The 16,225-nt window shown below is 34.7% G+C and overlaps 1 protein-coding gene across 6 annotated transcripts in view; it reads left to right on the plus strand.

Annotated features, from left to right (window-relative positions):
• LOC117174291 (solute carrier family 25 member 44) overlaps positions 1-16,225 on the plus strand; it is a 129,425-nt gene that overhangs the window by 86,392 nt on the left and 26,808 nt on the right. For all 6 annotated transcript variants that reach the window (XM_033363255.1, XM_033363256.1, XM_033363258.1 and 3 more), the window contains 2 exons: positions 3,114-3,418; positions 5,269-5,455. In XM_033363255.1, the coding sequence (XP_033219146.1) occupies positions 3,114-3,418; positions 5,269-5,455 (492 nt within the window). The remainder of the gene's footprint in view (positions 1-3,113; positions 3,419-5,268; positions 5,456-16,225) is intronic.

Below are 16,225 nucleotides of genomic sequence, written 5' to 3' on the forward strand. Positions count from 1 at the left end.
TATCTAGTCGGGAGTGGTGCTGACTGAAAACAGATGATTTGGAGCGATTCGCGCGCCATCTGTTGGCCATTCTAAGGACTTATTGAACTACCCTCGTACCTTTTTGGGTATAATATACTTTGCTCCCTCCTGCATAAAAGAGAACGAGTGATCTGGGGTCTCCAAGGTGTTCTGAAGGGCCCCAGCAAGGTTTGAAAATGTATGCGCTGCCGTGGCATTCCGGTGGAAGTGGTCGGCTGGGGCCTCCCAATCGAAAAATCCTCCGCAAGCGCCGTTACTATCCTCCTGCTTACCACTGGTTGCTAATGGTCTGGCGCACAATGGGCGAGGAGACCCCGTTCCATGGTTAAAAGTGGAAGAACACATTAAAATCTACAATAATAAAATCTAAGGATACATATGTATGGTTTTCGAGGGATCTGATGCCGAAACTGACGCTGGAATTTCTAAAAACAAAATGGCGGATCTAGTACGGTGGACGAGTATTTCAAAAAATTATAGAATCTACTTGAAACGAGGTATCTAGGGGTTTTGAAGGTTGCTGATTTTATATATGAAATTATAATTTGTTAAACAAAATGGCGGCCAAATATCTATTCTACTTGATTTGGGTTTCAAACATATATTCTTATACACTTTCTTAGAAAGTGAATTTTCGAATATGAACGCTTAAACTTCTTGTGTAGTTTTCTTTCTTAATCAAACTAATGGTTCAGTTAATAATTTACTCATTGTACAAGTAGTCTCTGAACCTTCTAAAATACTGTCACAAATGATATGCAAATCTTTATTTTCAGATTATTTCGCTGCATAAAGATAAGCCATAATCATTCTTAGTGGATCGTTCTTCAGCTCAGTATTGATTTTAGAAACTTCTGGACATTTAAACAATCAGATTTTTTAGAAAAATCAAGCGATGCGCGGCCGCACTGTTAAGAGGAAGCAAAATTTTGATTTATGCTAAAACAGCAGAAAAATTAGAGTTCAACCATTCAGCAATATTTAACTTAAATCTTGCTGACATCCAGTTGACGACTTGAAATTTTGCGTCACGTTTAGATTTGAGAGAATCTATACTAATCATCAAAGATTTTACGTCCATTTCTTGGACATTTTTTATTCTTTAAATTCAGTTTCGATACAGTATAATGAATAATTGCTTCTAAATCATTATTGATTACAAATTTAGTAAATTCTCTTTTGATTAATGTCGACATTATATATACAATATAATCTAATCGAAGAGGAAAAAAGTCATCAAAAAGAAAAAGTGTATTCTTGTCACTTTCAATAAGATTTTGAAGCAAAGTAAATACTGAAAAACAAGTGAAAATTAAAATGAAGTGTCAGACGTACGTATGTATGCGCCGGCTCGTGCGCCAGAGGTAGAGCACGTTCAGGACTGTTATTGACGCTCGAACGCTAATTCTGTCACTTGCGATTTTATTGTTGAAAAGTAGTAGAACTCAGCGGTACTTTTAAATGAAAGAAAGTATTTGAGTAATTTACAAATTAGTTCGTAACATCAACGTTGCAGAACTTTAACTAAACAAATTTTTTTATTCACTTTACACTTTTTTAAATTTGTGTATGTCTGAGTGTAAGAAGGAAAAAAGAACCATTGAAAATTAAAGAACGGATATATTACCATATTAAATATTTAAACGAAAAACACATGAAGAATTTTAAAAATAATTTGATTTTGCGTGTTCGTCAAGGGATTAAGATTTCGTTAATTAACAAATCATTTACGGAAAAGGTACATCAATTATCACAATTTAGAATCGCCTGACTCTTTTGTACAAATTAAAGAGTTGAAAAATGAGATTTTTGGCCACGAAACGGTGTTTCTTGGCCCACTGTGCAGCGGTAGCTATAGGAGCACCCCGGCGATCAGGCGATCATCATACATGGGAAAAACTGTCAGAAGCAAGGCTACACCCAACATAGCCGTAAAATGCATGTGAGGAAAGCTCAAGCCCTACCTTGACGCCAATGTGTATAATAATTATTATTATAACATTAAGCCGTACCACTGTCGGGGTAAACGTGACTCACTCCGTTGTAGCCGGGGATCTGGGAGTTCATGTAAGGAAATTAATAAAGGGAATTGAAAGAGGCCGAACGGGGGGCGGGGTGTAAATTTTTGGGTTAATCTTGATTTCTTGTGTTGTTTATTTAAATAACGCGTTGTCCCGTAACACTGCTCCGACCCAGATCGCTGATCCATCCCTATAGCATGCACCGCAGACGAAGAGCTTCACACAGTCATTATGTAAAACTCTCCACTCGGGAACATTAGTATTTAAGGTGTTTTGTTTCAGACTTCACTTACTCCACTGAAATTGTGCTTTATGCATTTCTTATAAACTATTTATCGACACACATATCTGTCATGTCAGACATATTTAGCTTCATTCATGTTTATGCATTCGCTTGGTTTTCTTTTTTTGCCAGTTCTTCTGTTTCGATGGCTTTTTACATTTTTTCGAATTAGGGTCTCATTTACACATTCCAACCATTCTTTCTTCGGTTTGCCTCTGGGTACGCTACCATTTACCCTACTTCGAAATGTTTCTTTCGTCAGCTGTTTATCTTCCATACTCTTAAACATACCCAAACTGTCTCAACTTTCTTTCACATTCATCATACTGCGTCTCCTCTTCTTCGAATTTATTTAGGATTCTCTCATTACTAACTTGGTCAATTAGCATTCTAGTTGCCATTACTACTTGCTGTTCGAGAAACGAGACATCGGGAATAATTCATTTCCTTACACTTACAAGCGTTACAATATTACTATTGAGGGTATTGTTGAAGAAAGAAATGATTATTTTTCTTGAAGAAAAATTGAAACATCGAAAATTTATTGACTGAAAACTCATTTCTAGCTTCTTTAAACTTTAAACAACAAATATTTACAAAAATTTACAGAAGTAAATTCTTGTATGTTTTTATTACCTTTTATGCAAAAATAGAAACAATCAACCCTGAAAAATCACAAGTTTTGCTCAAGTAAATATTCATTTTAGTCCAAATTTTAATAGAATATTAATTCTAATGACTGAATTTTCTATTCTTATCAAAGTTTTTGATTTTTTCTCGGTTTACAGGCATGCTAGATGCTTACAGAAAAATGTACAGATCAGAAGGTATGGCTGGTCTTTATCGAGGATTTTGGATAAGCTCAATTCAAATAGTGTCTGGAGTATTTTATGCAACGACTTACGAGGGTGTTCGTCATTTGCTTGGACAAAATGAAGTCACATCCAAGCTGGACACCCGCTTCAAGGCCTTAATTGGAGGAGGTGCTGCAAGTCTCGTAGGTCATTCTATAGTTATACCATTTGATGTGCTTAGTCAACATTTAATGGTATTGGGTGTGAATATTAAGCACGGCAGGCTAGTCGTCGATAAGGTAAGCAACTTGAACAATAAAAGTGATAAAATTTTGATTATAATTCTCAGATAGCAATATGTCCGCACAGTAACAGCACAGTGTCTGCAGGCACATCTTTATCCGGTAGCATGTCTTACCATAAAATCGGAAGGGTGTCTAGATTGTGCACTCATTAATTTAAAAAGGAATATGAAGCGGAAGGGTGAAGAGAGAAGCCTAATTTTTCGCTTCAATTGAACGAAAAATATGAATGGAATATTTTGTTGTATGGGTACTGTGTACACGTTGCCTCAAAATGAAGGATGGGCAGCGTAAAAATAAAATAGTTTCACATTTATAACATATGAAAAAGCGTAACAACACATTTTATATTTCATTGCGATTATACATGCCAATTATTGAGAACTTCAATTTGGAAAATCCTCGAAGAAAATTAGATTAAAAGAAAAGCTTTAAAAAATATATAATATCAAATTTTATTTTTATAAAAATTCGACATATCAAGAGCTTGAATTTGAACCGCCTGAGAAGAAAATCAGAATAAATGACGAGAATCCAGTATAGTGACAAGTTTTAGTCTGCGAATAATTTAATTGTTCAAACATTTAGAGTGGATAACTTGTCAATAGTTACATATATTCAGAATTGTAAATCCGAAATTGTTAATGCAGAATGAATTTGCATTTCTTGCAAATTAAAAAAACGAAAGTTGTTATATTTTAAATGCATTTAATTTTTGATTTTTAAAGAAGGCAAAATAATTACTGAATTTCCTGAAAAAAAAAAACATTTTTTTTTAATTGACGAACTTATGCTGGGAGCTTATGACGCCAGTAGTTTAATGTTGACAAAAACTTAGGTTTAATAAAGTTAATATGTGTACTTATCGCAGTGTATACGTATACCGAAATTTCGGTACGATTAGCTGGATCTTTTCAGCATGGATAGCGGGACCTGGAAAAAGGGGCTATTTTCATTGAAAATTCGGTACAAATAATGGGAGAAAAAATCACTACAACTGAGATAGCGCCGCAAAGATTATGTGGGTTATGCCTGATGGTTAGAACAACGTCGGAAATAGCAACTGTGAGTGATGTGCTGCGCTCATTATTTAAGCGGCAATTTCAAATTTTTAGTACAATTTAATTTTCAAATACATGATGTTCTGGTAATAAAGAGATCTCAGATTTATTTTCGCAGTAGTTTTCGTTAGGAAATCATTGCGTATAAGATTAAAAAAATTAAATAATAATGATTACAGATGTGGGATAATTTTGAGAAGTAGTTAGATTCAGTCAAAAATATTGCTATGCAAACAAATAAACTTGTACCATTTTTTAAGGTTTTCTTTTTTGAAACAATTATTTTTTCCGGGAATTTTGTTTAAATTCCTTAATATTCTGTAGTCATGGGTTCTTTATAATTTTATTCTTTGAATAAGGTGCCACGAACAATGCAAATAAATAAGCTAAGCAATGAGCCTTACTTTTTAATAATAAAGGCAGCGTCTAGTTGCGAGATCTTGGTACAAAGGCCCGCTTTTTTAGATCTCGCTTTTTTCCAACAAAAAATACGATTATTCGTATAGAAATTTAGCTACGCTTAGACATGGCGATATTAAAAACGATAAAGTTTTCAATCTAACATTTGTGCAAAATTTCAGCAATGTTACATCACGTGCCTGCAATATTTCCCGCAACACTTGCAGTCATGCTGCATTTACTGTGCGCTTACAAAATTATACACAGATCATGTTGGCGTTCTACTGTCTGTGGACATGAACTTTTTGTCAGCATTACCTGTCTATTTTATTTTTCTGTCAGGCCTAATTACTAAATTGTATAAACCTTGGAAATTCTTGCCACTAGATGAGTATGAATCCATTGGGATTAACCTTTCAACCAGGAATGTCTCGTGCACAAATCTCATCAGAAATAGTAAGACTGATATATCAACGGGACGGCATACGTGGATTTTATAGAGGATACATCGCATCGCTTTGCGCATATGTTCCTAACAGTGCATTATGGTGGGGATTGTATACAACATACCAAGGTAATTTATCAGAATTATACGTTTGAACATTACATATATCTGTATTTCAGTCAATACCCTGTCGGAAGTAAAAGCATTTAAACGGACAGGAAATGACGGATTAAAGCGAATTCAAATTTTGAATCCATTTAATGAGCACTTCACATCCTTCACAACACGCAAAGTGAAATCCCTATCTGCTCGAATACTTTTCAATACTACAGCCGCAATTGTTACACATATCATCGCACGCTTTAACTCCATTAAAAATCACAAACATTGGTGACGGGTTTTAAATTACCGAACTTACGTCTAATACATTTGGTTCCTTATGGAATATGTCAAAAATTGAGGCTGTAAGCTTCCGAGAAAATTAAGTAGGGCCATTCGAGATAACGAAATCTTCCAAACGGAAAGGCAAGGTGGGATTCAAAAGAATATAAATTTGTTATTGCATCCAAAATCTCTTTTAGACAGATGATTGAAGTGGATAGAGGATGATTGGGATGGATAAATTTTCTATCTGTGATATATTATGAAAAAAGTAAGTAAGTGGTGGATACATGTTGATTTAAACATGGATATAGATTAAAGAATTGAAACGGACAAATATGAAACACGATAGGAACACATTAAAGCGACACGTACATAATACACATAACACGTACATAAAAGGATAGGAAAACATAAAAGCGGATATGTAAAGATAGTAAGGCGTATTGAAAACGAAGGATTAAAACGGTTAATTAATATATTTTTAGACAGATGATTGAAGGGAATGGAGAATGATTAGGGCAGATACATTTTCTAACCATGATAGACGACGAAAAAATATAAGTACTTCGCGGATAGATGCTGGTTGAAATTCGGGTAGAAATTGAAGGATTGGAACGGACAAGTATAGAAAAGGATTGGAAAACAGAAAATCAAAAAGGTAAAGATAGTGAGGCGGATTGCTCATACATTTCTAGAGAGATGATTAAAGAGTAGCAAATTAGTCGGAAGAGATAAATTTTCTATCCATGATAGGTGATAAGATAACGCATAAAAATAGAAACGGATATTTATACATAAATCATGATAGATTTAATGGATAAAATAATCATTCACGAGAGTAGACGGGTTCCCCATGGATACAAACGGATCGAGGAGTAAGGAAGACGTATTCGAACGGATATCCAGGGATACCTTAAAGGAATTAAAACAGATATGATTACAAAATCCTTTTATTTCCAGCAGGGTATCTATGTTTGTAATTAGTCATTGCTGAAAACTTAGTCATCGGTATTTGGTATACTTATGTGATAAGAATAAATGAAACCATATAAACATATTTTGTTTTAATTAAGTGAATTTAACATTGATAAATAGAGTGTCTCATATTTTAGAATTTTAGCTTCAAATGATTTGGGCACGAACCTTTGTGTAATAGATGCATCGAAATCGTGATCTTTCAAGCATGTAAAGCATGTCGAAAATGCCTGATTCGCACCTTCTGACGAGTATTGAAATCGCACGCGCACTTCCATAGATTGCAGATTGAAGATATTTGTTAAGGCTGTTGGAATAGGGGGCACAAAAATGACGAAATCTATGAGACTCAAAACTGCCCAGCGGTCATGCTAATTCTGTTTTGAGGTTTTAAAAATGCACTTTGCAGATTTTGCTGACACCGAAAGGAATTTCGTGGTTGAGGCATATGCGCTTGCTGTCTATTTTTTCGAAACAAATCGAGTAACTGTTAAAAAATTAGAGTAAAGTGGTTAAGAAAACGACATAAATTCAGCAACAAGGTGACTCACAACTGTTTGGTGCTGATCGCTCAGCCTTGCTTGATCGCATTACCAACAATGCACTTTCGGTAAAAGTTGCATTCTTGTTGGCGGGAATTTTTAATTAGAATAAAAATGCAACTTGTGATTTAAAAAAAAATTGTTTATTGACATCTCTTACTTGGTCTGGGAATAGGAAAACTGTGGCAATTCATAAAAGAATGTCACCGTGAACTCGCTGATAATAATCGATAATAATTTTTGAATTGAAAAAAAAAGATTTATTAAAATATTTACATTTCTTGTTATGCTGTAACGTACAAAGTATTGCACGGTATTGCAGGTAAGTATTGTACAACCTATTTTAGGCTTTATAGAACACTAATATTATATGCATTCCCAGAACCTAATACGCCCTCCGAAAGATGCACTCAGAAACTGTACAAAAATTTGCTACTGCTACAGAGAAAATTATCAATTGAATATCTCTTGGAGAAATTATTCTACATAGCAGACGTCAAATTCTTTTATCAACTGCCACAGTTTTCCTATTTCGAAGCCAAGTAAGACATGGCAATAAACAATTTAAAAAAAAAGATCACAAGTTGCGTTTTTATTCTAGTTTAAAATTCCCGCCAAAAAGGATGTGACTTTTACCGATAGTACATTGTTGGTAGTACGATCAAGCACGGCTGAGCGATCAGCACCAAAAAGTTGTGAGTCGCTTTGCTGCTCAATTCATGTCGTTTTCTTGACCACTTTACTCTAAGTTTCTAGCAGTTACTCGATTTGTTTCTTTTCCAATAGACTTAAATAAGTATGTTTTTTAAAATAGTCTATTTTGTAAAGTAAAAGCAAATGAAGTTCGAACTCGAAACTTTCCGCTCCGAATTTATGTGGTCAGTCTACTTGAGGAAAACTGCTGCGGCAATGGTTAATTTTGATGTTCCCTAATCTTACAAATGTTAGTTTGTTTGAGCCTTATCCGAGTCTTAAGCTTTTGCATGGATCACATTCATAAATATATGCTTCCAAGTGGTAGTACAAAAAAACTGACAGAAAGCTTAACGGCTAATTCTACATATTTTAAAACTATTTGTTATGATATTTGGTAAATAAAAATAATGTTTTTGGTACTAAAAAATTATATTTATACCATACATCAATGTTCAAGTAAATAGTGATTAATAATAATGTAATTAATTGACAACATAATTCGTCTCAAATTTAGTTTAAAAGTTAATTCTTTTGTGTAAAAAATAATTGATAGTTAATATTAATAATAAGTAATATGTTGTAGCTAAACAAATAGATGCAATGGTTTTTCAATTTGTTTCAAAAATTTTTATGTAAAAAAATTAATTTATTGTCAATAATTTTAGTCTTGTTGATAGATAACATCAATAAAAGTGCGATACTATTTGTAACAATATTACAATTAATCAATCACCTTGATAAAACCAATAGAATTTTTATATCAATCCTTGCCGCTGGAAACAGTGAATTATCAATTTATTTTATAATTAGTAGCATTGTTAGTAGATAGTAAATTCTGTAATATTTCGTAAATTTATGGTAATTATTTACTTGCAGAAATGCACGTAATTTATTTTTGGAATTTTTCGAAGGTGTCGTCAGTAAATTTCACGGCCACAGTGTTAAAAAAACTTTAGGAAGGAATCAAAAACATTAAACGAAATAAAATAAATTAAATTAAATAGAACTTACGAGTTCACGTCTTTGGAACAATTTGGAGCGAAGAGTGTAGGAATTTAGAAGATTTCTTCTGGTAAGTAGAATATCTTCCGATTTTTCTGGCAGAGCTCAGTATAATAATAATTGCAGTTGCCAGAAAAATCTATGCTCACAACCTTCAATTGGATTGCGAAATTGATGCATTTTCGATTTATTAAAAAATATTCGAAATTTTTACGTTAATGATTTATGGTTAAGCACCTTGGCTTTATCTTTTATGAAAACATAATTCAGAATATTGTTATAATTAAATACATTTAAATACCTTTTCGATACCTTCATTCACAAACTCTCACGAACCACAATGCGGGCAAACGAAGAGAGCAGAATGAAAGAATGTTATGGATTCCGATAACTTCGAAATATTTTACAAAAGAATTTTGGGCAAGCCAGGAGAGCGGCGAACGAATCTCAAGTGCACTAAAGTAAGAGAAAGTAGGTTTTACCCTTCTTCACAGAACCTTACAAGCCGCCGTGCGGGCCAACCAACATTGCGGAACGAAAGATTATTGCGAATTTGATTAACCACCACTTTAAAAACACTAAGTTCACATCGCAGAACTACGAAATCGAAACTTCGAGTTAATCACAATTCATCTATTGCAAGTGACAGGAACCTCTATAGTTATAACGAGACCACTATCCTCCGGAGCGTAACCACTAGACGACCCCGTCAGAAGGAGCGTCGAAGCCGGAGTGTCGAATTCAGTGGGATCCGTCTCCCGGTTGACTGGCTCTCCGTGCCAGTGATCCCAGATTTGAAACGACGTTCACTCCAATACTATCACAGAAACAAAGAAGAAAGAAAGAAAGGGGGGTGTGGGGGCCCCAACGATCGCTCCCTCTTGTGAGATCCAATGCACGGGAGTGGGCGGCTGGCGCGGCGAAGCCGCGCCATTCGCGCACTCACGATTAATGATCTCCCGGAAGAATGATCAGACTGGAAGAAGTTGTTGTGCGTTACCCGTTAGGGCATTGTTACACAATCTGAGCGAAATTTGACATGACTGCAATTAAAAGTGACGTTAATTCAGTGTGGAAAAACAGCGCGCAAGCGGGAAAAAACCGCAAATATCTGTTAATTTATTTTGTAGAAGGAAAGATGGGAAAAGAGGAAGAGAAGGAAGTGGAGGTATAGGGATGAAAAAAAGGAAGTTTCTAGTAGGTCGGGTATGGCAGGGCCACTTCGACCCGGATGACTTATTTCATAAGAAAGTCTTTTGGCATTGCGTGTTTGCGAAATGGATCAAAATTATATTTCCCTAGAGAGGAAATATTTTCAAAAGGTGATGATGATGCAGATTCGTAGAATTTAATGGCGGTTTCTTTGATATACTCTGAGATGTATGGTAGTTGAAAGTCTCTGTGAAGGACAGAGTTCTTTGTATATCTGGGGGCTTTTGTGATACGTCTGAGAAATTTATTTTGTATTATTTGAATGTGATTGATATTAGTTTTTGACGCACCTCCCTATATTGTACATGCATAAGTTATGATTGGTCGGATAAAAATTTTGTAGATTAGGAGTCCATATTCGGGTTTTAGACTTGAGTGTCTATTAATAATAGGATTTAAGGGCGAGAGAACCCCGAGAGCTTTCCCTTTAGTTTCATGGATATGCTGCTTCCAATTAAGAAGTTTGTGACGTTTACCCCCTAGGTATTTTACGGAATTTTTCCATTCTATTGGCTCGTTAAACATTTTGGTTGGATCAATTTTAACTGGTCTTCTGACTGAAAAAAGAATTGATTCTGACTTTGCTACGTTTATTTTTATTTTCCATAGTTTAGCCCAAGCTTCGATGACTTCAAGAGCTTTGGTAAGTAGTTTTAAAAGTTTTGTAATGGACCAGGAAGAAGTGAATTACGCGGTGTCATCTGCATATAATCCAAATGAAACTTCGGGGACCTCAGGGATGTGGTTTACGTAGATAATAAAGAAAACCGGTCCTAGAATGCTGCCTTGGGGAACACCCGCTCGGATGAGTTTCTCTTTTGAGAGTGTCTGGCCTATTTTTACTGAGAATTTTCTGTTAAAAAGATAACAGTTTATAAAGAGGATGAGTCCTCTTGGGAAATTGTAATTTATTAATTTTCTGAGCAATCCTACATGCCGGACGCTATCGAAAGCTTTTTTACATCGAGGAAAACAGCTCCAGTTTGTTTTCTTCGATTGAAATTTAAGCTAATGGCTTCGGTTATCTTGAGCATCATGTGCTGCGTAGAGTGACCTTTTCTGAAACCATATTGTTGCTGTTTAAGGATGCTGTTTTCTTCGAGGTGAAAATTTACGCGAGTGAGTATTATTTTTTCAAAAATTTTGCTCATTGTATTGAGAAGACTAATAGGCCTGTAGCTGGTTGGATGATAAGGATCTTTGCCTTTTTTCTGAAAAACTAAAATGTGAGCTATTTTCCAAGATTCAGGGAAGTAGCTTAATTGAATACAGGCATTGAAGATAAGAGCAAGGAGTTTGAGGCAAGGGATGGGAAGCTTTTTGTGGACTAGATTTGTAATTGAATCGGGGCCGGGAGCTTTTTTATTTTTAGTATTTTTTATTTGTTTAGTTATTTCCTTATAGGTTATTTTCTTGAAGTTATCAGTGCTTGGGATTTTGAGAAATTCGGAAACCATTTTTTCACATTCCGCAATGTGCCGTGTATCGGATGGCTCGTCGTGTGGAGCGAAGTTACTTTCATAATTTTCCGCTAGGAGATTGGCTTTATCGATAGGAGAGAGCACAAACGTTTGGTCTGGATACTTGAGAGGGGGAATATTAATTCGCGGCTTTGTTAGGACTTTAGTCATATGATATATAGAGTTATCCTTGATTTGAAGTTTACCGACTTCTTTATTCTAATTTTTGTATCTGTGCTCTTGAACTTTAATTGCTATAGTTTTCCGAAGGTGGTTAATGACGTTTTTGAGGATACAGCTTTTAGTTTTTTTATGCGTTCGGCAGAGTTTATTGCGAGTGTGGATAAGGTCTTCAATCTCGGGGCTGAGAGGTGGATCGTATTTGTTAATGGTGGTCTGAGGGACTGAAGTGTGAATGGCAGTTTTTATGCTAGAGGCAAGGTTAGTTAGGGCTTCTTCGATGTGGCTAGCGTTTGTTACTGAAGGTTCAAAATTAAGAAGTGTTTCTAGGGTCAAGTTAAATGTTTGCCAATTAGCTTTTGCAAAATTATAGCGAGGCTTAACCGGAGCTTTTTCGCAGTTTGTAAAAAGGCTTAGAAGAACTGGCCGATGATCTGAGTCTAATTCGTTAATGGTGCAAGTATCGTGAGTATAGAAGTTATTTTTGGTAATTGCAAAGTCAATAAGGTCAGATTTATGGTTGGTGTTGTGAGGGTGAAAAGTATGTGAATCTGGTTCTGAAACTGAGAGATTCTTATCATTGATAAATTCGAATAATTGTTTTCCAATTTTGTTAGTTGTTCTGCTATTCCAAGCTAAGTGTTTGGCATTTAGGTCCCCTGCAGCTATTACCGAGGGTGCAAGTTTGAATATTTTTCTGTAGTCATTTTTCGTAAATTCGCGAGAGGGAGTTTGATAGAGCGAGACTATAGCATATGGTTTCCCGTGAATTTTAATTTGTATAGAAGTACCTTCGAGGGCTTCAAGTTTGGGAATTATTAGTTCGTAGTGATCGATATTTTTTTAAATTAGAATCGCCGTACCTCTGTTAGTGTTATTTCTGTACAATTTATATCCGCGGACTAGGTCGACGCGAAGCGGTTCGCATAGTAAAGTTTCACTGAGCAAGAAGATAGTAATATTATTATGGTAGAGGTATGTTGCTAATTCGTGTCTTTTTCTAAGGATACCCTGAGCATTCCAAAAAATTATTTTTAGTGTGTTTTTATTGAAGTTGGCCATTTTCTAAAGCAAGAGAAAGTATATTACTTATAATCTCGGCGGTTGAATTTATAGCTTCCGTAATGTTGATCCCCTCCCCCCCCATTATATCGGTGGTTAAGATTGTAGCTCTTTTTAAGAGGTTTACTAGTTTTATTAGTATATCTTGAGCATATGAACTTTAATCGGGAGTGATTACTGGAGTGTTTTTGTTTTGTGGGATGGAAAATGTCGCGGAGGTTGGTACTTTAGCTCGATTATTAGTGGCTTTTGAGATTTTGGATGATTGTGTAGTGTGAGGTTTGATTGCGTTCATTTTTGATGTAGAGGCGACGGCTGTAATGTAAAGCGATAATTTTTGTGATATTGGGACATTGACTACTAGGGCGTCGACATGTGCCGGGTTTTCTTTTGGTTCAATCTGTACATCTGGTTTAAGAGAAGTAGTTTCTTTTTGTGAATTTAGAGATTTTGGTTTGTTATTAGACTTTTTAGAGGCTTTTTTAAAGGCAGAACAGCCCCTGTAATTCGCGGTGTGGTCTTCAGCGCAGTTAGCGCAAGTAGCCGGCGATTCACGATCTTTTGTGCATTTGTGACTCAGATGCGCGCCTCCGCACTTCACACAACAAGGAGTGGCATGGCACATGTCGGAAACTGATGGAATCTTTGGCACTTGTAGCACTGCGAAGTTTCCTTTGGTTTAACATAGGATTCAACTTTTATTTTTATGTAGACAATGGACTGGAGATTGAGAAGCTCCTTTGCTTGTGGAATATTTGGGACCGTTACCAGAGGCATAGGTAGCGCTTTTTTAGTTTGTCGGTTTCTCATGCGAGCGACCGACGTAATAGTGTATCCGTCCTCTCTGAGTTCAGAGAGAACTGAATCTTGCGGGTATGCAGTGGGGATATTCCGAATAACGAGCTTGATGGGTGGCAAGTTAATGCTTTTATATAGATAGTATTGGAAGCCTTGCTGCTCGAGATTAGTTATAATTTTACGGTAGTCTTCAATATAAGACACGCGCACTGAATAAACATCTGGGCCGATGTTATATACTATGGGAGGGTATTGAGTGGACTGTTTCAGGAGTTTATGGAGAATTGTGTAGGGGTGGTTAGCCTCATCCACAATTTCATTAATAAAGGGTATTTTTCCTGGTCCTGCTGATTTTTTAGTGCTAGAGTTAGGTGGATCAATGACTCCTTTAAGTTAGGCTGCGCGGAGCTAATTACTGACGTTCTCGACGTCCTACTGCTTCCTCTGATAGAAGTGACTGATGATTGGCTACTATTATCGCTGTCCGAAGCATTAGGCGATAATTTAGCGAGTTTTCGCTTCTGACTCCTAGTGGTTACTTCTGAGAAGTTGTTTTCAACTTCTTCCGTTTGCATCTTGGTGATGGCTACTTTGCTGGGGGTGCTGCTTCCTCCTGGGCAGGAGGCTGGTTGTGAGCTCTGCGACATGGCTCTCACAGAGCGCAAAGTGTCTTAATCAATCGATTCGATGCGTCTGGTAGACCAGAATCTATGAATCTATCATGAGCATCTCATCAATTTTTGAGACAAATAATTTATGCTCTGTCAGTGACGTCTCGCAATTTCAGAATAGTCGATGACTTTTCAAGGATCATCATACTATCACAGGTCTTGTCCGCGTGAAATATAGTAAGATACGATGTACATGACTGGGTTGCGCGCGCAACCCATTTCTCCTCTTCTGAATTTGAAAACTCGAAGGTGCACGATTGCTGGTCGGAACACTTCGGCGGTACTATTTATATCTCTTATCTGTTAACTGCTTTAAAATAAAATCAAGAGATTGGGATTTTAATATTTCCAGATTTCGATGCTGGCGATTCTCATGATTTGAATACTTCGCGCGCCTCGTTATATGCGTATATTTTGAGGTTACGTTATTTCAAGTATAAAATATAAATGATATAAATATCTATACTATTATATATATATATATATATATATCCATATTATTAATGATAATATTATAATTATGTTACATTATAATTGTCTTATTTATATTTTGATCCGCATTTGAAGCAAATTAAAGAAATTGGCGATTTTAGAATTCATCTCGTTTGGATAAAAACTCCATTATTTGGTTGAAAAATAAATTATTTTGTTGAAAGTGTAACTATTTTGTAAAAAAAGTCCTCTTTTCTATCAAAAGTTCAATTACTTTGTTAAAATGTATTTTTTTTTCTTTGAAGGTTCATCTCTTCCGTTGAAAATACATTTCTGAAACTGAAAATTTAACAAATTTAACTATTTAGTTGAAGTTTCAACTCTTTGATTGAAAACTGGGTCGAAAATTCATCTTATTGGTTGACAGTTCAACAACTTTGTTGAAAATTAATTTTTCCTGTTAAAAATTATTTATCTTTATCTGAAAATGTAACTGTTATATGATTGATTAAAAATTAATCGTATATATTGGTTGAGTTGAAAAATTTTTTTTTTATAGAAAACATTAATCTTCTTGGATGAAAATTCACATTTTCCCTTGAAAATTTAACAGTCTTGTTGAAAATTCGTTTTTTTTTCTTGTTCAATTCAATTTTTTATCACAGTTTTTATCTGGAATTTGAACTATTTTATTTTTGGTTGAAATTTGATCCTGTACATTGTATTAGTTATAACTTGAATTATTTGGTAGAAAATTAATTTATTTGTTCTTGATTATGTTTTTTTTTAATTGAATGAAATTTTAAATAGCATATTTTAAATTGAATTTAAGGTATTAAATATCGAAAAATAATTAATTTTACAAGATGATTCTGAATCCGTTGAAAATTAAAGAATTAATAGATATTAGTTTTACAATACAATGTACAGGATAAATTTTCAACAAAAAATAGAATAGTTCAATTTCCACATAAAAGCGATAAATTTTTAATCAATCTTAGAATAGTTACATTTTCAGATAATGAAAAATAATTTTTAACAGAAAAAATGAATTTTCAACAAAGTTGTTAAACTGTAAATCAAGAAGATGAATTTTTGACTAAGAAAATTAATGATCTGAAAAAAAGACCAATTTTAAACAAAATACATGAATTTTCAACTGAATTATTTAATTTTGAAGTCAAAAAGACGAATTATCTACAAAAAGTTGAATTTTTTAACCGAAAAATATGAGTTTTCAATCAAAGAGTTGAACTTTGAACCAAATAGTTAAATTAGTTAAATTTTCAGTTTTAAAAATGTATTTTCAACAGAAGAGATACAGCTTCAAAGAAGAAAAAATACATTTTAACAAAGTAGTTGAATTTTTGATAGAAAAGAGGATTTTTTTACAAAATAGTTACACTTTCAACAAAATAATTTATTTTTCAACCAAATAATGGAGTTTTTATCCAAACGAGATGAATTCTAAAATCGCCAATTTCT

The sequence above is a fragment of the Belonocnema kinseyi genome, chromosome 6 (assembly GCF_010883055.1).
Source record: "Belonocnema kinseyi isolate 2016_QV_RU_SX_M_011 chromosome 6, B_treatae_v1, whole genome shotgun sequence".
NCBI classification, from domain to species: Eukaryota; Metazoa; Arthropoda; class Insecta; order Hymenoptera; family Cynipidae; genus Belonocnema; species Belonocnema kinseyi.